Genomic DNA, 23,289 nt, shown 5'->3' on the forward strand with positions numbered 1-23,289 from the left:
ATAGTCAGTCGTCATGCTTCTCCTCTCCAAGACAGATGCAGGTTAAGATCTCTCCTGATAAGCCACCACCTCATGGTGCTATATAGATTACTAAATATGGGTTAAAGCAAGATGTGAGAAGTTAGCCAAAAAGAGGCTGAAACTAATGGGCCAGGCAGTGTCTAAATGAATACAGTTTCCGTGTAATTATTTCAGATGGAAAGCTGGCCGGGTGGCGGGACGCAGCCCCGCCGCTCCATCTACAGTTATGGTGCTCACAGGACACGCTGGCTCTTTAACACCAAGTCTAACAGAGATAAATGGTCTTTTTTTTTGTTTGTTTGTTTTTTCGAGAGAGGGTTTCTCTGTAGTTTTGGAGCCTGTCCTAGAACTAGCTCTTGTAGACCAGGCTGGGCTCAAACTCACAGAGATCTGCCTGCCTCTGCCTCCCGAGTGCTGGGATTAAAGGCGTGCGCCACCACCGCCCAGCGAGATAAATGGTCTTAATAAATCTACATATTGCTTTTTTCTGAGGATGCTCTAATCTCCATAGTTCATGGCTTGTTTTCTTCCTTTCCCCTGTGCTCCCTGCTCTATCCTAAGCATTTCCTCCACTCTTATACAGATCTCAGCGAATGCTTGCAGCTAGGTTCTATAATTCTACCTTCCTCGTTCCAGCGGGACAGGCCATGATCCCGAAGAAGAAGAAAGTGCTGGATCAGCCTTGGAATAAACACTCAAACTAAGTTTTCTTTTCATCTTCTTTCTGGGTACTATACTTAGTGAGTACTGCTGGTGATAGGAGCCTGCTAGTCCTGATGTAGATTCTGATAAGGACAAAGCAAATGGATGCATTGCTGCTATCCATTGACAAATATCCTGACACTTGCAGTATCCACTTAGCTAGCCTCCGATGACATTTGCTTGTGGCTTTCTCAGGACAGAGGATGAAGGGGTTAGCAGCAGTAGTCACTCTAGTTTCAAGGGAGACCCTACCCATTCACTGCCATGGACATAGCCTTTAAGAATATTGCTTCCAATTTACGTCCAAGAAAATGAGGAGAATGCATGCTTACCTTGGCATTCTGGAGGAACCCCACTCCACAGTCCAGTAGCCAAGCATCTGATTGCACTTGCTCCCACCAAGAGTGAGCCTTCATCACAGGAAAAGCTGCAGACTGACTGGTACTTCAGGGCACCGAAGGGGTCTGAGCAGGTCACCTGAGCTTTTCTCGGAATTGAAAATTCCCGACACTGCAATGCTAAGGGGTGAGGAAGGCAGGGAGTAAGGAAGCTGTCACACATAAGTGTTGTTGACTTTGACCTATCAGCCCTTTTTAGTGAAAGAATAAGCACTTGTGAGTTTAGGTTGTTTTACTTGGAAGATAAAGAAAAAGGTTGTAATTAATGTCAATGATACTTGATGGATTTTACAAGGAAGAAATGTTTGAACAAGTGTTGGCTGAACCAGTGCTGACTGAACCAGTAGTAACTGAGCCAGTATAGAACAGTTTGGTAATACACTCCAATCAATCTAAAGTTATCATACCTTTGAATTCAAGAATCTCTGAAGAGTATAAAGAGTCTTGAGATTCATACCAATCAGTGATTTTTGTCAAGACATTGTTTGTAAGAAATTTTTTTTTTTTAAAAAAAAGGATAAATGGAGCATAAGTCTCGGGGGGAGGAAGTAAATTGTGGATTCATGAAAGGAATGTTCATGGTTCTTAAATTTCATGTGTTTTACTTGCAAAATATTGTGGAGGTGTGTCTATGTATAATGTTAAATGGAAAAGCAGAATAAAAATTATGATCATGATTAAAGTGTGGTCTTTTGTAAAACAACTTTAGTTAGCATACAAAACAATAGGTTTCATTATGACATTTTATATACACGTGCACACACACACACGCACATATGTAATTGTACCTTGATCGTTTCTTCCCCATTGTTTTATCTGCTCCTTCTCTCTGCCTCTCACTACACTATTATCTGTAAATATACGATAGTCCTATATGGAGAGAAATCACTTATTTCATTTTTATCACCTCTGAAATATGAATAATAGTTTTCACTACCTCTTGGCATTAGACTATCTGAGATGACAGGAAATGCTCGATAAATCCTGGCTACCAGCCACAGTAGCAGCTGCAGAGGCACTGGCGACACCAGAGCCATCTCACATTGTTCCTTATATATCATTTCCTCAGCGCTGGTCTCCTCAGTCCTCCCCAAACATGTGAGCCAAAACGACTCTCACCTTGACTATGCTATCATGAACATGGCTTAAAACTTGCCTTGCCCACCATTTGATCTCTGGTAGCAAACACAAAGAGTCAGCCCATCTCAGGTTCTCTGTCAATGTCCAACAGACAAGGGAATGGTGGTGTTGAGTGCCCATCGCACCTGAGAGGCACAGTGGAATGATTCAATGTCACATTACCTTCACAGACTGGAGCCGGGGCTGTCCACTGTCCCATGTCAGCACAGCGAATGACATCACTTCCTTTCAGCTCGAAGCCCTCCACACAAGTGAAAGTACAGCTGCTGTTGTATGCAGATGCCCCTGCGGATGGGGAGCAATCCATGCTTCCGTGGACGGGGCTCTCCGGAGGTTCGCACGCAATGGCTGAAGGGAGAATGCCAGATATGAGGTCTTTCTCTGTAGAGTCTATTGAGAGGGGCTGCTGCTTTCCTGCCCAAATCACATACATATTCAAAACCCTCAACTCTTTGTTTGTCCAAAAGGAAAGCTAGCCTTCCCGTGTCCCTCTTTGGCTGGCTCACTCTTCAGATATCAGTTTTGACATTATTTTTCCTTCAGGAACTTCCCAACCTAACTGAGGAGGAGGGATTCCTTGTGTGGGTTCCTCAGACCTTGCACTGCATTGTTTATGCAGGATTGTCATTCTTCCCTCTTACCCCACAGTCTCCTTGATGCTGGGGTAGTCATTCAGAAATGCATCCTGGAACCCTATACTCTCTATGATAAATTCAGGGTGCTCAGCCAATGTTTATCAGATTCTAAAAGAATGGATATGGGAAATGTAGGCTCACGAGGAAGCAGATGGCATAGTGTAGCTACTGAAGATGCTCTGACCTAGTGCTGGATGATGATTCCAAGTGACCCGTGACCTTAGAACACAGGATGTCATCCTAATCACATTGTTTGCCAAGGGAGTGCAGCTCAAAGTGATTCCTGTACACGGTTATACTCTGAATGACCCCGGTTCTCATAAGGACTAGTTTCCTCAAACCTTTCTGTGGAGACGGTTTGCCTCTAGATACGCCTGCAGACCCGAGAACACAGAGACCACCCTTTCGCCCTCACCTCTGGTTTTTACAGAACCAGAACATGTAAAGACCAAATGTTCTCTATTGTTCTTCTTCTACTTTATAATCAAGAAAAACATGGGAATCAGAAATGTAATGTAATCTCCCTAAAGTCTATGTGTTGAGGTGTATGCCTACCTGTGTGCGTGCGTGTGTGTGTATTTGTGTGTGTGTGTGTGTGCACGAGCATGCTCACATGTGCTCGCATGTGCACATGACCACCCGTGTGTGCTGGTGCAGAGGCCACAGGTTGATGTCGTGTCTGTCTCCATCACTCTCCATCTTATTTCTGAGATTCTTATTGAGCCTGGGGTCCGCTGCTGCAGCTGGACTGGCTGGTCAGCAAACCCAAGGGATCTTCTAATCTGTAGGTCCCCAGTCCAAATGCTGAGGTTATAGGCACATGTCACCACCCTTGGCTTTTATGCTGATTCTGAGAAGCCAAATTCAGGTATTCAGGTTTACAGCAAGTGCTTTACCCCCCGAACCGTTGACTTATTCCCTCCCAAAAGTCTCACAGCTCACTACTTGAGCTGGGCTTGTAATCCAGATCCAGGAGTTTACTAATCCAACCTCCAATCTCCTAGTTTCCCTCCCCCATCTCCGCCCCATAAGATAAAGGGATGAAGCAAATGCACACGATTCAGTCTTCGTGTATTATGTAATCACCCGGGTTTGCACCAGAGCTATTCTTTGGTGCAGGTTCCTTCACTCCTTTGCAGAGTCCATCTCCAGAGCTTTTGAGCCCAGATGTCGCATTTTCCCTATAGCTACTGCTTTAACTTCCTCTCAAGTGTAGGATATTGCCCTGCAGAGCGCACATGCCAGTGGGACAGGAAGGGGATGTGGTTGAAATAGGCAGAGGCTGAAGTAAGCAAGTGCCCACATCTTTCCTTTGTATTTTATCCTTGCCATTTCTCCTCTTTCCTCTGTCTTTTCTTTATTTTAATTTATGTTTTAGACAGAGTGTTATTAGGCAGCCCAAGCTTGCCTCCAACTCACTGTGCAATCCAGGTGAACATTTAATTTGCAGAAGCCCTACTGTCTGAGGCTCTCAAGTGCTGAGACTTCACACATGTGACACCACATCCTGCTTACACATGCTATTTCACTGTGTGCCTTTCATATGCTTCATTCTCACAATGCACCCAGCAATTCTTAGCCTCACTTCACAGATGAAAAATCCCCAAGCTTCCGAGGTTGAGCAAGTGTGATCCTAGTGGAGGCTGTCTTTGTCCTTGAGAGCTCTTAGTCATTCTACCATGGCATGACTCTGTCTAGGTTATATCGAGAGCTGATAAAATTAATCATCTTACCTTCACAGGTTGGCAATGGTCCAGTCCACTGGCCAGAATCAGTGCATTGGAGTGATTCTGAACCCTTCACTTGATATCCAGGATGGCACGCAAATTTACAGCTGGAGCCGTAGGCAAAGGCAGCAAGTGGGTGCATGCAGTCCATGGCTCCATGGACAGGGCTTTCCAGGCTCTGGCACTGCACAGCTTAACAGAAAAACCAAATGATAATGAAAAAGGAAAATACCCAGCATGGAGGGAAGCCACACCCACAGAGAACTGTATAGATCTGCCTGTGGAAACACAGATGGAGCTGGGAAGATGTGGGGACCAGGATGTTCTAAGCAACCTGACACGGAGTATCAATCCTCAGAATGACCTGAGCGTCTGAACAGAGTCCTCCAAGCTTTGGCTTTAACATTCTTTATGCTTTGTGTGTTTCAAGTCTGATCCCTAAGGCCCATGCATTGACTTATTTGCCCTCTTACATATGAAACACACGAACACTACCAATACCATTCTGAAACTATTTGTGGTATATGAGTTGGGGAAAGAATAGGTTTTTCTATTTTCATTATAGCAAAATCAGTCCTTTGTTCTTCCACAGACTGATACTGCTTCCTCATCTCAGATTTAAACCATCCAGCTCGGTAGGTGAAGAAAGGAAAATTAAAAATTGACAATTTAGGATGGCTTCTCCGCAAGATGACCAGCTTCATCTATGCCCCAGCTAAGATGGGGTGGAATGGATATTATATATCTCAATGACATTTGCTCTTACACTCTGGGACTGGAGCTTGTCCCACCCTTAGGTGCCCTATCGCTCCATCTCTGGCCAACTCAAGCGAGTCCCTCTTTGTACCAAAGCTACAGCTTCACTACTGCTGGGTGATCCTCTAGGCCAGATGCTGGCCATGCTTCCTCCTTCAGCACTGTTCAGGGCTCAGCACTAGGAGGCCAAGAGTGAGCACAGAGGCATGGCGTTCATCCTGGGACAAGTCCCATCTGCGTTTTGGAAGTTCTGGGATTCTGTGGCATTCATATTTTCCCAAAGTGGCGGGCAAGATCATTCTTAGTTGGTTAAGTGGAGTTCACTGACTGTTCAGAGATCCAAAGAGCCATGTTTTTTGCTTAAGAAGCAATGATATACACTCAATCCCAAGTTCTCATCATAGTTCACTCTACAAGGAACAAAAGGGAAGGAGTTCCTTCCCAATGCTTTTGCCAACAAATAAAAAAAATTAAACAACCACCTCCATATACGTAGGAGATGCACCACAAAAATGAAAATCAGGGTTAACCTGATTGACTAATAATTGTGGTAACTAGAATTTCCAGATAATTTAGATCCTTATTATCTTCTCAAGTTTTTAATTTTTTTAAATTTTTGTTTACTTTAAAATATTTTATATGTATGGGTATTTTGCCTGCACATATGTCAGTAAGTACACTGCATGTTTGCTTGGTTGCTGCCGAGGCCAAGAGAGGGCAATGGATCCCTTGGAACTGAGTTACAGGTAACTATCAACCACCATGTGTACGGTGGGAATTGAACCTGGATCCTCTGGAAGAGCAACCAGCGCCATTAACCACTGAGCCATCTTTTCAGTCCTGATTTTGCAGGTTCTTAAGGGAATGCACACTGCCCGCGGATGTAGTCCCCCAAACTCCAATTATTTAGTGAGGATGGAAAAAATAAGGTCTGCCTACCTTTACACTGCGGGGCTTTATTTGTCCAGATTCCAGAAGCCAAACACTCCAGCTTTCTGGGTCCATCCAGTTCGTACCCTTCCACACAGCGGAAATCACACTGTGAGCTGAAAGCAAAGTCTCCCCGAGGGTGGCTGCAGTTCACGAGCGCATGTTGAGGAAGGTCAAACTTCCCACACTCTTGGACTGTGGGGGACAAAAATGCTGATTTTTTCTCATTGTAGACTTAAAAGCTCTGCTACCCACAGTGAGTTGCAGCTTTCTTTATTCTCCCTTCTTAGACTCCTAACCCAAGTCCCACCCCCCCCCCACGCCATCTTAATTGGGTTCCTTAGCATTGCCAGCATCTTAGACAATAATAACCTTTCTGGACAGCTCAATTCACTCACTGTCTTTTTTATTTCAAAGAGGTAAAATTAAGCATTAAGGCTCTCATTTTATCTTCCTGTCTTCATATTTCTCTTTTATTCCTTGAAATAGTATGAGTGAATGGTCTCTCCAAAAATAAAGTGATTTTTACCCCAGGTGTCTTGAGATAACTGTAGAGTGGGTGGACAGACAGCAGAGGGGATTTCCCATTTGCCCTTATTGTCTAGAGAGGCTCCATCGTAAGTTACTTCCTGGCATCATCTCTCACATAAGATCAGTTGCCAAAGCAACACCACCCAAGCGCCAGCCTCACCGTATTCACACTCTGGCCCATAGAAGCCGGGGTAGCAGGAGCAGGTGTAGTTCCCGATGGTCTCAATACACTCCCCTTGCTTGTTGCAGGACATGTCCTGGCAGGAGGCTGCGTGGATACAAGAGAGGTCAGAATCACACGGCTGTGACTCCACCCTTTCAGGAGCCATGTAGAGGGCCGCCCTATGCCTGGTGAAAGGCATTGCCACAATAGGAGCAACAGAAGGGTCTGGCTGATAAAGGGCCTGAGGACTAAAAGTGACTAACACTAAATAAACAAATGACGCAAACAGAACTACACAAAGTGATAGTGTGGTTGGCATTCAGTCCTTGTGAGTATTCGCTTCAGTGGTGTCTCTTAGAAACAGAGACAAACTTCCTCTCAATCTGGACCTTCTTACGCTAATGCATACTGGTACGGAAAAGTGCTAGACTGCAGGGTTTCCCGTCCTAACTTCACCATAGGAGTATTGCAACGCTCCTGTTGGATGACACATTTAGTATTTCCGAAGGATGGCGCAGCGATGTGTAGACACAGAGGAGCAAGCACAGCCACGAACAGCTGTGTGGACAGAGGGACTCTTTCATGTCAGGTAAAATGGGTGCAGTTTTCTAACAGAAAGTATCAATGCCCTGATGCCGACTTATACTCAAAGATGGTTAGGAAACAGATTTGGGCCTCCAAGAAGGAGAGTAACAGAAACTCAAAGAATAAATATTCTCATAATAACATGTGCTGAGACCTGGAAAACCTTGCAGATAATTATTTCAGCAACCAAAGTTAATGTCTCATTGCAATATTCCTATCTATGTGTTGTCTCTCTCCAGTGCAAAATGTCGGTCAATGTCAGTATGTCTAGAATATTGGGTTGTTAGGGATGGATCCTATCTGGGTTTTGGAAAAGTGTACCAATTAGCGATGTTGACCTTTGTCATCAGAAAAGACATAGCAGCACTTTGTCAGTGAATTTCAATGCTTTTTCTACTTTGTAAAAATTCTTTGAAAGCCTCCTGGCCCTAAGAAAGTAACATTTCCTGAGCACAGTGTCTTCGGAAATAAGGAGGGTGGGCTGGGCAATACTAAAGTCCCTTCTAGCTCCAAATAGATGCTTTTCTCTAATCTTGATCCTATACTCTCCGAGGCACTCTGTTACTGACTCAAGTGGTTACATCCCTCAGCCAGGAAAGACATATTTTTCAAGGACAATGACATGCGCCCAGGGGAGGCCTCACCTGTGTAGCATAGGGCACGCTTGCGTTTGGAGCAGGGCTCATCATTCCACTTGCCAGGGGCCAAGTTACTCTTGATGTAGATCTCCACGCAGTCCTGGTTGTTCCTCTTGTTGTTGGGCTCATTGTCAGCCCAGTTCTCAGCCTCCTTTGTGAGAGTCTTATTGGTTCCCACCCAGGTCCACTTATTATTGATCTTTCGGATCCCAATCCAGTAGTAAGAGTTGAAGTATGGGATGACGTCATTGAGGTGAGCGATTTCATTCTTGTTCTGGATGGCCACTAAGTCTGTGAAGTGCCTCTGGCAGAAGGCCCGAGAGTAATTCCACGGGTACGCCTTTACGCTGTAGTTATAGGTCCACGCTGCCACTTCCTTCTGATTTACAAACTCTGGGGGGATGGGGTGGGAAATAAACATTGGATAGTATCCCTCACTGATGAAGCCTGATTCTAAGCTTATTTCTGAGAGTAAGATGAGTGTCACCAGGAGAAAGATACCAAGTACAAGGCTGTTTTCTGCCTGGTGTTATTTAAGGGAAAAGGAGTGTTCTATTTTCCACTTAAAAGTACGTACAAAGTCAGAAAGGAAAGAGCCGTCTTCTAAAAGATTTTGGATGTTTAAAGATTGGTGATCCCAAGATAGCAGAGACAGAGGGGAGCTTAGCGTTCATCCAGTCTCCTCTTGTTTCATCAGTTAAGGAGACGGGGACATTGCTTGTCCAAGCTCACATTAGGCAGCACATGAATGTGTGATGGAAATGAAAAGCCTTGTGATCTGGAGCCTCCCACTGCTCAGTCTCAGTGCCCACCATGCTTACTTTCTTCCTTACAGAACATCTATTTTGTTTTGTTGAGTCAGAATTTTACAGCATAGCTCAGGCTGGCCTGGAACTCTGCCTCAGCTTCCCAAGTACCGGGATAACAAGCATGCACTGCCATGCCTGGCTACTCCTTTGCCTTCCCTTGTAGCTGTCCTACTATGTTGGCTAAGCTCCCCTTCATTCCTGGTAAACTTCCCCTCTTCTGTGTTCCTTGGTAGATTCAGGTACACTTCACCCCTCTTCCTCTGGGCTCCCACATCTCTTATAGCCCCATGTTGTAAGACCTGTTTCTGTGATGTGACCCATACCCACCAATGTGAGTCTGGTTGGTTGTGGGCCCCCTTTTAGCCCCAGATTCTCATCATGAATCACAGTGGTCGACCCTTACTGATAATGCAGTAAGTAGATGCCTGCTGAATTCGTGAACTGCTGTAGTTCTTGAACTCCCTTCTTGCAGCCACACACTTTACTTCTCTTAGCTGTTTCTCCCTGATAAAATTACCCCTTCCAAATCTACTTATTCATGCATTAAAATGGACCCTTCCTTGTAAGTGCTTGTGATATAAAAACAAAATAAATAAAGTATGTCCCTTTTAATACAGAGGTTGTTATTGGAGCCCGTGGGAACTCATGGGGCAGAAGAGGCCAGTTCCCCAGAAGAGGTGGACAATGCCAGCAATCAGACCTGGAAACAACTGCCTTCCTGTTTATAAAATTCTGTTTCTATTTGACCCATGAGATCTGCCATATTTCAACTTTTTTCACTAGTGCCTTGGAGGTGGTGTTGTTTTGCCTTTAGGCTTTACTCTGGAGGCAGGCAAACATGATGGTACACTTGTAACCTCAACCTTCCTTACAGAACTGGGAGGCTGAGGCAGAGGGATCACAAGCTTGAGGCCAACCTGGTTTACATAGTAAGAGAGGAGATTTATTTTGACACTTCTAGGATTGCACTGTTGTTTCCAGCAACTAAAGGCAGTGGTTAATGTAATAATATTATATACTAAACTGTTTACTTTGACTTTGAAGAAATTCACTTTTATTTTTTAAAAAAGACTTATTTTTGTTTGTATGTGTGTGTGCTCATGTGGGTTTATGTGCACCACTTGTGTATAGGCATTGTCTGAGTCAGGAGAATGTCAAGTCCCCAGGAACTGGGTTACAGGAAGTTGTAAGCCACTTGACATGGGTGCTGGAAACTAAACCTGAGTCCTCTGGAAAAACAGCAGGTGACCTTAACTGTTGAGTCATCTTTCCGCCCCCAAAATTATGTTTAAAGAAACTGAAATAATGCTGTGAGTCACTGAGAATATTGTGGCCTGTGCCAGTTCTGTCTAGGTGATGTTGATCCTAGATGGATCAGTTAGTTTCTGAAGCCCTGTGGTTCAGTGTGATAGTGTCTGCTGTGTATTTCTTTCAGGCCCCTGGGTGTGAATGGTTTCCCATGCCTCACAGCAGGCTACCATCCCAAACTACTCCCATTTGACCCTGGGATCACTCCTAAATACTCAGGTCAGGTGAAGGTTCACCTAGTATTTACCGGAGATCAAAGCAATGAACCAGATAAGCTGAGCAGCTCCGAGGACTGCACTCTGGAGTCTTGGCTTCCAGGAAGCTTTTAGGCAGCCGGCCTGAAACAAAACAGAAAGCTTCCTTTTAGTATCTGCAAACAACCAATGAGACTAGAAATTCAGCTGAGAATCATTGGGGTAATTCTTATCTCCAGCAGGAAGGTGTTGTGGACCTTCCCCTTCCTTCTACTTTTTCAACACTCTCCCGACCCACCATAACGAGGCTGTGAAGGGCATATCAAATCTATAGATGACTTCAGACAGGTAAGTTCTAGAAATGTTCATCTTGTCCAAGTTATTATTACACACAGCAATACTGAATTTGTAACATCTAAAAGACATCTTACAAATGAAAATTGCAGACTTAGACACAGAAGCTGTCTACATGACATTTTTACATTCATAAACCCCTAAGATTTCAAACTCACAGTGCATTGCCTTTGAGGATGTGCAGTATGAGGCATGGCCAAGCTGATCAGGGTACCAATATGCCCCCAAAGCTGCTCTAATGTTACGACCAACGTGAAAACAATGACTTTGTATTTAAATGCAGGCTTTCTACTCCTTCAGAGGAATAGCTACCTAAAATGACTGTAGAGAAATTCTGAATTTCCCAGACTGTACCGCTACCATACACAGTACAGGTTGCGGGACATAGTGTGGGATGGCATACGTCTGAAGGGGCAGATGCCCTGCTGGCCACAGGCTCCAGATACCAAGACATGCACAACTCAAACCAAAGCAAGTCTCCCAGACAGTGGTGGGTGAGTTGGCCAGCTTGGCACTGTCTACCCTGGAGTTTCTGAATTCTGGCTTTTTTGGGTAAGTAGAGTGTCCTCACAAGCCAGCACACTGGTCAACTGACCTCTGCATAGTCGTCTCTCCAATGGTACTATATTCATCACAGTTTAATTGTGTTCTAAAAATAATTGCCATGTATGTGACATTTTTTTAAAAATTAACTTTCAGAGACTTATGGTTCCAGATAATTAAAGATCTTTTAGCTTTTATTTATTATATTTTTTATAAATAAGCAGGAAAGACATTGTGTTTAAAATTATGTTAGCTTAAGATTCTGGAGAGGAAGTAAAATGGGGATCAGTAGTTACGGAGACAGAGAGAATAGCAGAAATGTCCGTGTTATCACACGCTTCTTAGAGTTTGTACCATTCCAGCGTTTGATACCTTTGTTGAACTTTAAGACAGAATACAACAGCTTTTTAAAGAGCTTTGTTTATAATATGGTGGAAATCTAAACTTAATTTCAAAATTTATGAAGAAAATCTTTAACTCTCCACTTTCAAAGGAGGGGAGGTGACACAATTCTCCAAAGTTTTGGAGATACGAAAGAGAAGCTCTTACTGATGAACACAGCAATGTAGCCTGATGCAGGGACCCAGTATTGGCTTTGACCCTTGGCTGGGTTCCACCCTGAGGAACACGACAGTTTTAAATCCATCACATTTCCACCTGGGCCTTTGTGACCTGTCCCACTAACGGTATGTCTAGGCATTTTAGATGCTAGGGTCTGCCTAAAGGGGGCATGAGGAAAGTGAGCTGGTGTGGCTTCTAACTTTGTTGTTGTTGTTGTTTTTTTTTTTTTAAAAAAATCACTGTGCCCAAATCTACTCATTGTTTTCTGTATTAACTTATTTCAACTTTTAAATAAGCTTTTGTTTAAATGCAACCCTCAATAGAGGTACTCCCCATTCTGAGTTGTCCATTTATTTGTACAACCTTTAAATCAAGATTTTATTTAAATTTCCCCAACTGATTCTCAATTGGACCAATTGTGTGTGTGTGTGTGTGAGAGAGAGAGAGAGAGAGAGAGAGAGGAGTGGTTTGAGGAAACATGAGGTTTTAGAGAACTGACGTTCCGATGAAGTCCTGACATCGTAAAAGGAGGACAAAAACGTCTGTGCACCCTGTTTCATTCAACACTTCTGTTCTTCAAGATCATCAAATACCAGGACTCGTCTTCCTGAGCTATTTCAGTCCCATAGGAGATGCAAGAGTCCCTGCCGAATCAATTCTGCATTTCCCTGGCATTCCACAGTAGGTGTTCTGGTCTACTACGGGACGGTCACCACATCCCATCACTGAGTTTAAGTGATTTTTCCCAAGTTGGCAAGCTAAGTGCACATCAGGTCAACATATCAATTCTTAGTCTTACAAAGCTCATGAACTGTGGAACTGGTGAAGAAAATGTTTATCTGCATCAATTAGACTCCTTCCAAAAGGCTCATGGATCCAGTAATTCATTTGTGCTAATTCTAATGTAGTCAAAGTTAACTTTAAATTTGCTATGTAGCCAGTTCCTCAGCCTCCTGCCTCCATCTCCCATGTGCTGGGATTAAGCCATCATGATCAGGTGAACCTCCTCACTCTGATCATACTTAACGGACCCCCAAATCAACCACCTGTGTAAATAGTAAGGATGCCTGTTGACTTAGTGGTAGCTGACAGGACTTTTTGTGTGGGTATGAAGCATGGTAGTATTCGAAAGCTTTCCTTAGTAATCAATTTTCCTCGGAAATGTCTTTTTGAGTGGTGGCAGCCTTTTATACCTGCTCCTGCTCTACAGGACAGCTTTAAGGAGTGCATGGGACGTAGGACGCTGAAGAGTTAAGGACCCTGTGTATCTGATCAACCAAGAAGTGTGTAACAAGAGGAAATGCCTCTCTAGGTGAAGCGGCCATGTGCTCTGCTAATCTTTAAGGCTGTCTGGCAGACTGCTTCAAACTGTAAGTGACTGGAAAAGAGTCTGAGCCTGACTGGGTCACTAGAATAACATCCTGTGACTGCCCAAACCTTGTGTAAGCACCATGGTTATCGGCAATGCTACTTAGAGCTAGGGCAGAGTCAAGAAGGGAGCAGAAAGTGTGAGAACCTTGGCCTCTTAGCCTCCCATTTGAGAAAAGAGGGACCAACATGCAGGGGTCCCAGGGCCACAGAGAGAGGACCACAGTGCAGCAGTTCAGAAGCAGAGGTGGTACCCCTTTTTGACCTTTGTCTGCCTGTCCATATCCTCTTGGCTTTCTCTGCTTCCTCTGCAGCTATTAGTTCGCAACTCCCCTGACTCCTCTTTGTTTTCCAGCCCACAGCTTCCACCTTCTTATCAAACTGCTCTTTTGAACTTTATCGTGAACTTGCACATCACCCAACTAAATGGCAGCTTTCTGCCTCTATCTTACATGAACTCTGTGCACCAGCATTTGCTGTAGGTCAATTCATTTTGCTTAATGTGATGTGTCTCTAATGTCTTGAGAACTTTTTCTGAGTGTTCCTTTGAATCTGCTCCAACTTCTGTCCTTAGTGCATTCCTGATTCCATGGTTCTATTCCTCTTTTCTAGGCCTTACAGTTATCTATTTGCAAAAGTCCCCAAATCAGCATCTCCATTTCTGGTTCACTCTAGAGCATGAGGCTCCCAACATGAATACTGAGCAGACACAAGACCATGCAGGTTGTCAGGTCCCAAAGAAACTATGGCAACATTGGAAACAGCTGGCTAACTGTGGTGCCTACAAGCAGACCCATGGGTCATCTCAGCTCTTCGCACTACGTGGAAATGTGTTAAATTAGTAAATAAATAGATAAATTAGTAAAATAATAGATAATCATAATCTGGTACCTATGATACAATATGGTATACTAGAGACTGTATCTGAGTAAAAAAGTTTTACAGACCATGAAGAAGATCTGAAAAAACAATATTCTTGCCATTTGTTCCACTCACTAAAGTAACAGATTCATTGAGTGCCATGTCTAGGAACCCAATGTGCAAAATGACCACTGTAGGTAATAAAAATATACTACCCATAGATTCCTGTTAAATATGACTTTTATCTATTCTTTCCACAGAAACAAAATTAAAAATAAGCAATGCCAATCACTTTGCTACCTGTATGCATCCTGTTACATTATGCTGTATATTTAAATATCCACAATAAAGCATGTTTTTAAAATATGAATGATGGATTTATACATATACAAATGAATGATAAAATCTGAAATAAACAAAATGAACCAATACAAATAAAATAATAATGGCAAGAAAGTGACTGGAAATAGGGCAGATGTCTGCTAAATAAGGCAACCTCCAAAAAGCACACACATACCCCTAACACTTTCCCTCACTCTACTTGATGTGAGAGAAACAAGAGCAGGACTGCTCTCTCTCCTGCAGCTCCGGTAGGAGATCAAGTAAGCCTGATGGACTCTCTAAACTCCATACAGACGGGATGTAGGAATGAGAAGAGGGGATGTGGGGAGCTGGGGGGATGTTCAAAAGGTGGTATGCCTCAGGAAGCCTAGAGGACATGAAATAGCAACCACTCTTTATAAGAAAATCAAGTTTCAATGTAACGTTCTGGTGCAGTTTGACTCTGAAAAGCTCTGGCACACAACCAATGCGGGTTCTAATACCCTGCAGTAGCATTGACCGGGGCTCCTCTGCCTAGATCTCCATGGCAACCTGAACTCCTCCACCAGGTAGGAGCAGGGAGGGAAGACCGAAAATCTTTCCCTTGTCTGAACCCTTTTTACAGCAACCTGTTGTGGAAGCCTAATGACTTTACCGTGTGGCAAGAATCCTGGACACTCGCCAAAATGTCACTTGGATTGTCACAGACTGGCTTGCATGCCATTGTTTCTCTTCTGGGCCTCAGAAATCAGCTTCTAATTGGCCTCATTTCTCAAGGTTAACTACTGCTAATTCTTTCTCTAAAATGCAATCAAAATGATTATCTTTCTTTTTTCTTTTTTTCTCTCTTCATTTTTTTTTGTGGTGCTGGGATAAAACACAGGACCTCATAAATGCTGTGAAAGTATTCTGCTATTGAGGCATATCCCCAGCCCAGAATGACATTTCTAACATAATTTGGTCATATTGCTTAACTACTTAAATACCAATGGTTCCTTGTTGCTAAGCCACTCATTCAAATTCTTCAAGATATACAAAGAAGACCCTTCAAAATATGGACCCTTACAGTTTGACAATTCTCCCTGCCACTACTTCTCAATTATCCAATCTTTCTTACAATATTACAATGAAGTTATAATAAAACATGCTATCATTTCCATAATGTATTATGTGTTCCCTGTGCTTTTATGCCAAGAGTACCTATGTATTTCAGCCCAGTTCCCTTTAACTTTCCCCTTAGAGTAGTCTGGCTATCCAGACCACTTTTTCCTCCACACCAAACAACCACTCTCTTGTCACTGTCTGGGGGTTATTTTCCCATTAGTTATTCCAACAACGACTAAGTCCCTAAAACACCGCAGGCACATTTCGAGGGAGAAAAGTTAAAATCATGAAAGTGGACTCAGTTTCTGTCCTCCAAATGAACACGTGTGGTTGTGCTAAACAAAATGAAAATGCACAGCCATAGAAGTCAGGTAAGACTTAAAGTAGGGTTATGTGACAGAGGGACTGGGGAGCTGTCAGACGGGAACCTCAAGGCAGTCCTCTGTAGAAAGGTGCTATTTAATCCAACAGCAAAATGATCAGAGAAAGCTGTCAAGGGGGCAGCAGGAAGCACACGAAAGCCTTGAACACAGGATCAAGCGTAAGGTCAAACAACACAAAGAAAGGAATGTGGCTGGAACGGATGGGGTAGAGGGCAAACAAATGTGACAGGAAAGTAGTTGAAAGATGATGCCGGACTCTTGGAGCCAGAGCACAGGATGAGCTCTTATTCTAAGTGCAGAAAGAAGCCAGGGGGCAACTTTAAAAGAACTATGCTGTGCTCTGGTTGATGTTGAAAACTGGGACTCTGGAGAGTAACTGAAAAGGTAGCTTGGGGACAGGTCTTGTGTTAGATGCTAATCAGCAAAAGGGAGCCAACTTCAGGGTTTTGAATCGAGAAGCCCCATGAAAAAATGTACCTGACTAGGCTGTTGTTGAATGGGAACATGAAGGAAGACTGAGATATAAAAAGCAGAGGCCATTACCATGGTCCCGGTTGAAGTTAAACAGGAACTGGTGGCCTGCAGTCGATGGGAACGGAGATGGGAAGGAAGAGAAGAGATTCACCAGGGACGAAGAGCCATACGACCTCAGAGTGGCAAAGCCCAGGTATCATAAGGCATGGCCACAGTTCCAGCTCAGTTCCCTCGACTTTCTGGATGGAGGTGGTAGAATGCCAATGTCCCCGGAAAATAACACTAGAAAAGAGCTTGTCTCTAAGTTCATCAGATTTCAGATAGAAATAAGAGAAATCCCTTATCTGGTCACTCAGAACCAAAGCCTATATTTAAATTAGACTAGGTATGGTTATGGTATAAAACAAAACAGTAGCATTACAATAAAGCACATATTTGATTTTCAAAAAGACCATGGGTTCTTAGCTGAGCTACATCCCTAAAATCATGAAGGATTTCCTCTGCTATAGAATATCTGCCTTGCTCTTCCAGCAGACGCCTTAGATACCTGGAAGGCAATATAGTGACCCTCAGTATAAAATCAGCCTGCCTGGGACCTTGTTCAGTACTGTCTATTAGGTGAGAGTCAAGATCTCTTTGGTGATCTGACTAATGATCGTCTGTGCACAGAGCTCTAAAGATGCATCCTCGAAGAGCTCATTGCCAGCCCAAAACACTATGGAACAGAAATAATAGAAGGAGCAGTAGAAACTGGGAGCTGGAGGCTAAAGTGGTTAGAAAGGTCACAGGAAGTGATCCTGAGCTGCTCCTTGGCCTGCTGAAGCCTTGTCAGACCTCAGGGTGACTTAATCCCTAAGCAGGAGCAGCTCCATGCGAGCTGATTGAAAACCATTCCACGAGATACAAGTTAACTTGATTCTCTCGGGTCCTCATTGAAGCCACTGTCTAAATATGAAGCAGATTTCATACAGACAGACTGAGGTTTCTGAATCCTAAGAGACAAATGCCCTTGGAGAGGAAGATATCTAAGGAGTGCTGTGACCAGTCCCTGGGCTCATCTGTGGCACTTCACTGCAGGCTTCCAGCCTGCTTTCAAGGTGGGAGCTGAGGGGCACCTGAGCATAGCTCATAGCGGGGAAAGTCCCAAGGGTCTTCTGCAACCTGCCTGGAAGTTCAGGAACCTCCTACTGATGTCTGTGAAGGTCAGCTTGTGTAGATATTTGTCTTTTCATCTAGGCAAAGAAATTGTAGCTTCCATCAGAATCCTGAACAATGCCATGATCTAATATTTTTATGTATTTGAAATAGAAGAGGATGCCAAAAAGAATAGAAGGAAGAGATGGATGGTTCACTCACTTGCGTCAACTGATTCAGAAGAATGGCATGAAAAAAAACACACACACACACACACACCAGTAATCCCAACTTATGTCATGGTCATTAAATAGTGCAGGCTCAAATTTCACCATCCTCATATCTCTATTTTTCTACACACACACACACACACACACACACACACACGGGGAGGGTGGTTGCAAAGGTGTGTTGCAGGGAAGTAGGGAGGAGGAAGGATCCGTGCAAGCATGGCTTTCTTCAGGCGTGCTACAGAAAGATGCCCAAAAGAGAACATCTGCCTACTCCCTCATTAGGTACAGACTAGAAGATTTCAAATTCTGAGACTATGCGTGATAGTCCTAGTATATTGGAATGCACGTGGAACTATCCCAACTATGCATGTTTTATCTAGAGTCATTATACTGAGTTCAAAATATCTGGTTGCCTTTGTATCTTCCCTCAGTTCCAACCTCTATACCTCCAGAATTTTCTTCTTCACTTAAATGGTAGCTAGAGATATAAATGCCCTTCAGTGCAATCTTATTTCTTTTCTACTAAGATATTGAATAATATATGTATATTATTATTATTACATCCCATTTGTAGACAAGGAGACTGAATTAGTAACACTAAAGATAGAAATTTAGATCAGAACCCCATAGATATTCATGGATTAGTCCCAGAGGACTTCTGAGACTTGGAGAAAGTGCTAAGAAGGCTGAGAATAAGATGAGTAAGAAGCTATTGTAGATGTTCAAATGTCCCAACGCGCTTTCTCAGCCTTCCATTTATCCCAGAGACACCAGCAGACTTAGAAAAGAGGTGACAATCTTGCCAAGATCTCTTCTCACAGAGAGTGTGTGCAGCCAGAGAACGCGATCTAGAAGACAGCATCATCAAGTCTTGACAGGCATGCAGCCACTGGTTAAATGCCTGCCCTCTGTAAGCCACAACAGTTCTAGCTGTACAATAGAAATCATCCAAACGTATTAAGATGTTGGGAGAATCAAAATGAACAGCAGGCTTTTAAAAATGCGTTCAAGCCAGGCATGGTGATTTGAACCTACGATCTTACCTATCCAGAAAGCTGAGACAGGAGGATAGATTAACAAGCCAAGGTAATAAGACCTCATTTCAAAAAGAGAGGAAAAAAAGCCTTCAAGCTCTAACCGGTTATTCAACATAAAGCCCCATGGCTATTGCTGCTCCTTACTTTCTGAACCTTTCCTCGGTCCTTCAGCCAGAAACCGCTTTAACTCCTCTACTTCCCACACAGAGAAAAACAAACTTACCATCTCCTCCACGACTCCACTGGCTTTCTCCCTTCTGGCCAAGCCACGCTTCTTATACTTTTGCTGCTTCCCCTTGGTGTCAGGCTGCCTCGGAAAAACAACTTCCTATTCGCTTTTGAGAAATTTATCACGGCCTTTCCCCTAAAGTTAGAATGTTGATACTGCAGGATCAGAGTTGGCAGCTTGGAAGAAGCTGTTGCCAAGGGAGCAGTGGGTCACTTCTTCCACGGGGGACCGTCTGGAGACAGGCGCAGGTGTGAATCATGCCTGGACATCCCAGGCTGAGCAAAGCAGGAACAGTCCCCATGCCCTGAGAGGTCAGATTTCCTTTGATTATGATACAAGTTCCAATCTAAGGTCGTAGGTTTGGGAGACTTGCTTTGTACTAGTGACAAATTCCCAGGGTAAATTCCAGTTAGTGGGAGAAGCCCGAGAATGGTATGGTTCCAGGAGCCTGCTGGGGGGACAGAGCAGAAAATAGAAGCAAAAAGCTAAGTGTGTGGAACAGGGAAAACCCAGTGAGAGTTTCTGACACTTGAAGAATATTGTCGGAAACAGTTTTAAAGTGACTTATGGAGCAGGCACAGGCCAAAGTGTGGTGGCACATGCCTATAATCCCAGAAGTTGGGAGCAGGAGGAGGATTCAGAGTTCTGGGCCAGACTGGACTCGAGAACCTAACCCTGTCTCCATAGAAAAGGGAAGGTTTGTATTTCTCTTCTCATGGAGAGTGTGGTATGTGGGACCAAACATTCTTCGTGCAATAGTTAGGGTTTGGGCAGAGTGTTTAAACTTCTTGAGGCCTATTCCTACACTCCTATCCCATTTGTAGCCCTCTATTGGGCAAGTCACTAAATTAATGAGTTTCTCTACACTATTTTCTCAACTGTGAATCTGAATGATAATAGTGGATCCTCCCTCCCCGGGTTTTGAGAAATTACATGAATTGATACAAGAAGAGGGCTGGATATAATAGCAGACACCCTGAAGGGGTTCCGCAAATGTCGCTAATTATGGCCACTTTCCAGATGAGTGGCAAGATCAAAAACCAAGTGTTTTACATCAATTTGGAGAGAAAATACACAATGTATCCTTCTCAAATTCTAGTTAATAGTTTTGACCACTATTTTCGTTCACTCCTCTTAGGATCGTTACGGTTCCTTCACAGACATCTCATGGATAGGTTCCAAACTGGGAAATGATAGGAGCTGGAAGAAAGTCAAAAGGCAAAGGTGGATTAAGTAGTGTGTGGACCTGCTTTCATGACTTGGAGTTTGGACCAAGGCAAAGAGCTTGAGAATACAGGTCAGGCTGAAAAGCTGTCTATGGAGGTAGTCATGGAGAACAGCCACAGAGGAGTACAGGGAAACTGAGCGAGGAAAGATAGGGAACTCCGAGGTCGCATGAAACGGGGGTTTAGAGACCACACCCAGACTGCCTGACTCCACCGAGGCTCAGCTGTATGAGGTGATTGAGTTACTCACTGCTCCTTGGCTCATTCTCCTCAGTCGTGTAAATAAACAAGGGTAACAGTCACCAAGCATGGGGACTTCGGGGCAATTATGTAAACTCAGTGCTTGGGATAAGAGCATGCGTGGTGTTAAGTGTGTTGTCCATGCCAGCGCGCAAAGCACTCACTTCAATCTCCCACTAGTCTTACTCTTTATTCTCTGGCCTCCCTGTTTGACATCGCTCCATTAAAAAAAAAAAAAAAAAAGACTCTCACACAGGGCTGAGGGAGGATGCTATGGATAACGAGAGATTCCTACTGAGAATGCGCCTTTAAGTGAGACAGTGTCAAACTGTAGTATTAGAAATGCAGAGAGAAATTTCCTAGAGAGGTGATGTCAGCAAGATGGTGGAGTCTCTGTGCACCCTGACATCCTCACATCCCCACAATACAGACAGCCATCCACAAATGAAAACAGCTCTGGGAGGGCACAAAGGTTCATGGAAAAATATTCAGTACCACGGTGGAAGAAAACACCAGAGGTTACACACAGAGAGAAAATGACTGGCGAGTCAACAGAGAGGTGATGCCTGGGGACACATGGAAATAAGAAGAAAAGCAGAGGTGATCATTATCAGCCACAGAGACCCCCCCCCAGTACCCCTTGGTGGCCCCATTGCCTGTAGGAGACATTGGCATTGTTTTTCATGGAGGTAACTTACCAAGATTCCTACTGCAAATTCCTGGAAAAGAAGACACAGCTTCCAAGGAGCAACTGCTTGTACTATCCTGGGGCTGGAGCCAGGGCCACCACTTCTCAAAAGGCCATGTGTCGTCTGAACCTCTCTGCAAGTGTCCTCACCGCAGACCCTGCTGCTGTGGTTGCACGGCTGGTTTTCTGTTTTCTTTCCTCCATTTGTTCATTTTGTTTTGTTTTGTTTCTTCACTTCAGATGCCAGAGTCATCACCACTGTGATCTAATTCCCACTTCGAGGTGTCTGCGCATGGTCTCTTTTCAAGATATCATCTAAACAATGACAGAGAGATAGCTGGTGCCCCCATCTCTGGAGTCACTGTGCCTTTCTACAAACCCAAGCTCTGAACCTAGCTCTGAGGCAGGACTTTGTGTCCCCAGGACTCAGACTCTAACCATCACTATAGACAGATATTCTATACCCAGAACTCAGTAGATAGACCTCTGTAAGAGCCAATGTTTTAGACACGAATGCAGCCACCGAAGGAGTTGGCCCATGGCCTAGATCCCAGAACTGCTATAGAAAAGCACACATCCCTGGTCAAGCTCTGAGGTTGTTCCTCTTGCACCCATGCTCCCAATCACCACAGTGTCAAGGTTATTCTGTCTCTATTCATGCTTTAGTGACCAGCTCAGCTGCCGGGGGCGTCTATCCCATGGCCTAGATTCTGAAACCAGTGAGCTCTGCACATGCCCACACTACAGCCTTTGGCTCCTCAGATGTTTTGGAGGACTAACACCTTGTACAACATTACCGATATAGCAACAGTGATTCTGTGCCAGTCCCCAGTTTGACAACTTCTCATGAACCCAGTGCTATGATCCGTCCACAGACGCCTGTGCTTTAGGGCTTGACTTTGGCTACTTCATGAACATTGATCTGTGGATACTAGTGTCACTGCTGTTTGGGGCAGACCCATAAGCCAGATTGATTACCAAGAGGAAAATCTCTTGATATCATGTCTCTAGGTTAGAGAAAAAATATAGTCAAAGGAAACAAAATAAACATAAAGGAATGGAGAAAACTAGAGTCATGGGACAACATCAAGATGTGAGTATCATTAGTGCCGCATTTAACGGAGAACATAGAAAGGGACAGAAGCTTATTGGAAGAAATTGAAAATTTTAAAATTTGGGGAAAGATGTAATTGCTCAGACCACAGGTCAATGGTGGGTGTCTTCTTCTTCAATTGCTCATGCTTCTTAATTTTTGAAACAGGGTCTCTCACCTGAAATTCAGCTACATGGGCTGGTCACAGCCTCTAGAGATTTTTCTGTCTCCACTGCCCCAATGCTGGGGCTGCAGGCATAACTCTGCAAGGCCTTTTTATGTGGTTATGAGGAAATCCTAATGGCTTCTCATGCTGGCAAAACAAACACTTCCCTGACTAACCCATCTCCTCGGCTTGTTCTATGTGTGTGTGTGAATGTATGCATGTGTATACATGTGTTCATGTTGGTGTGCATTCCTATGTGTGCAGAGGTCCAAGGAGGATGCTGGGAACCCTGCTGTATTACTCTCTACCTTAGTCCCTTGAGATGAAGTCTCCCACTGAATGTACAGTGGCAGACAAGCAGCCACATGGTATGAGGGGAGCATTATAGAACACATGACTTCTACATGCTAAAGAACGCATGCTTAAGATTGAGATAGAAAGAAGAAAAAAAGAACTTGCACTTTCTGATCCAGAACTCAGAAAAGCAGGCAGACCCTGTAGAAACTCTGATTGGTCCACAGCCGCTAAACTAAAGGGTAGGAATTCTGGAATGAAAAGGAACATCTCATTAGTGGGATAATTATCCCTCCCATCTTCCTAGTGTGGTCCAAGGTGATCCTGCCTTCCTAAGAGGGGGTCCCGTAGTTAGGTGATTCATCTGATCAACCAGGTTAGCATTTTTATATTTTGAGTAGCTTGGAATGCTACGTCTCAGTTCATGCTAAAGAAGAATCATT

At 43.9% G+C, this 23,289-nt stretch overlaps 1 protein-coding gene across 1 annotated transcript in view; it reads right to left on the reverse strand.

The window, feature by feature from the left end:
- Positions 1 to 23,289, reverse strand: part of LOC119827120 (selectin P) — a 53,487-nt gene that overhangs the window by 14,027 nt on the left and 16,171 nt on the right. The window contains exons 4-10 of the mRNA XM_042054021.1: positions 10,591 to 10,681; positions 8,233 to 8,619; positions 7,001 to 7,108; positions 6,319 to 6,504; positions 4,630 to 4,815; positions 2,424 to 2,609; positions 1,056 to 1,241 (exon numbers count right to left, since the gene is read on the reverse strand). Coding sequence (XP_041909955.1) covers positions 1,056 to 1,241; positions 2,424 to 2,609; positions 4,630 to 4,815; positions 6,319 to 6,504; positions 7,001 to 7,108; positions 8,233 to 8,619; positions 10,591 to 10,681 — 1,330 coding nt within the window. The remainder of the gene's footprint in view (positions 1 to 1,055; positions 1,242 to 2,423; positions 2,610 to 4,629; positions 4,816 to 6,318; positions 6,505 to 7,000; positions 7,109 to 8,232; positions 8,620 to 10,590; positions 10,682 to 23,289) is intronic.

This window comes from Arvicola amphibius, chromosome 12 (genome assembly GCF_903992535.2).
Source record: "Arvicola amphibius chromosome 12, mArvAmp1.2, whole genome shotgun sequence".
NCBI classification, from domain to species: domain Eukaryota; kingdom Metazoa; phylum Chordata; class Mammalia; order Rodentia; family Cricetidae; genus Arvicola; species Arvicola amphibius.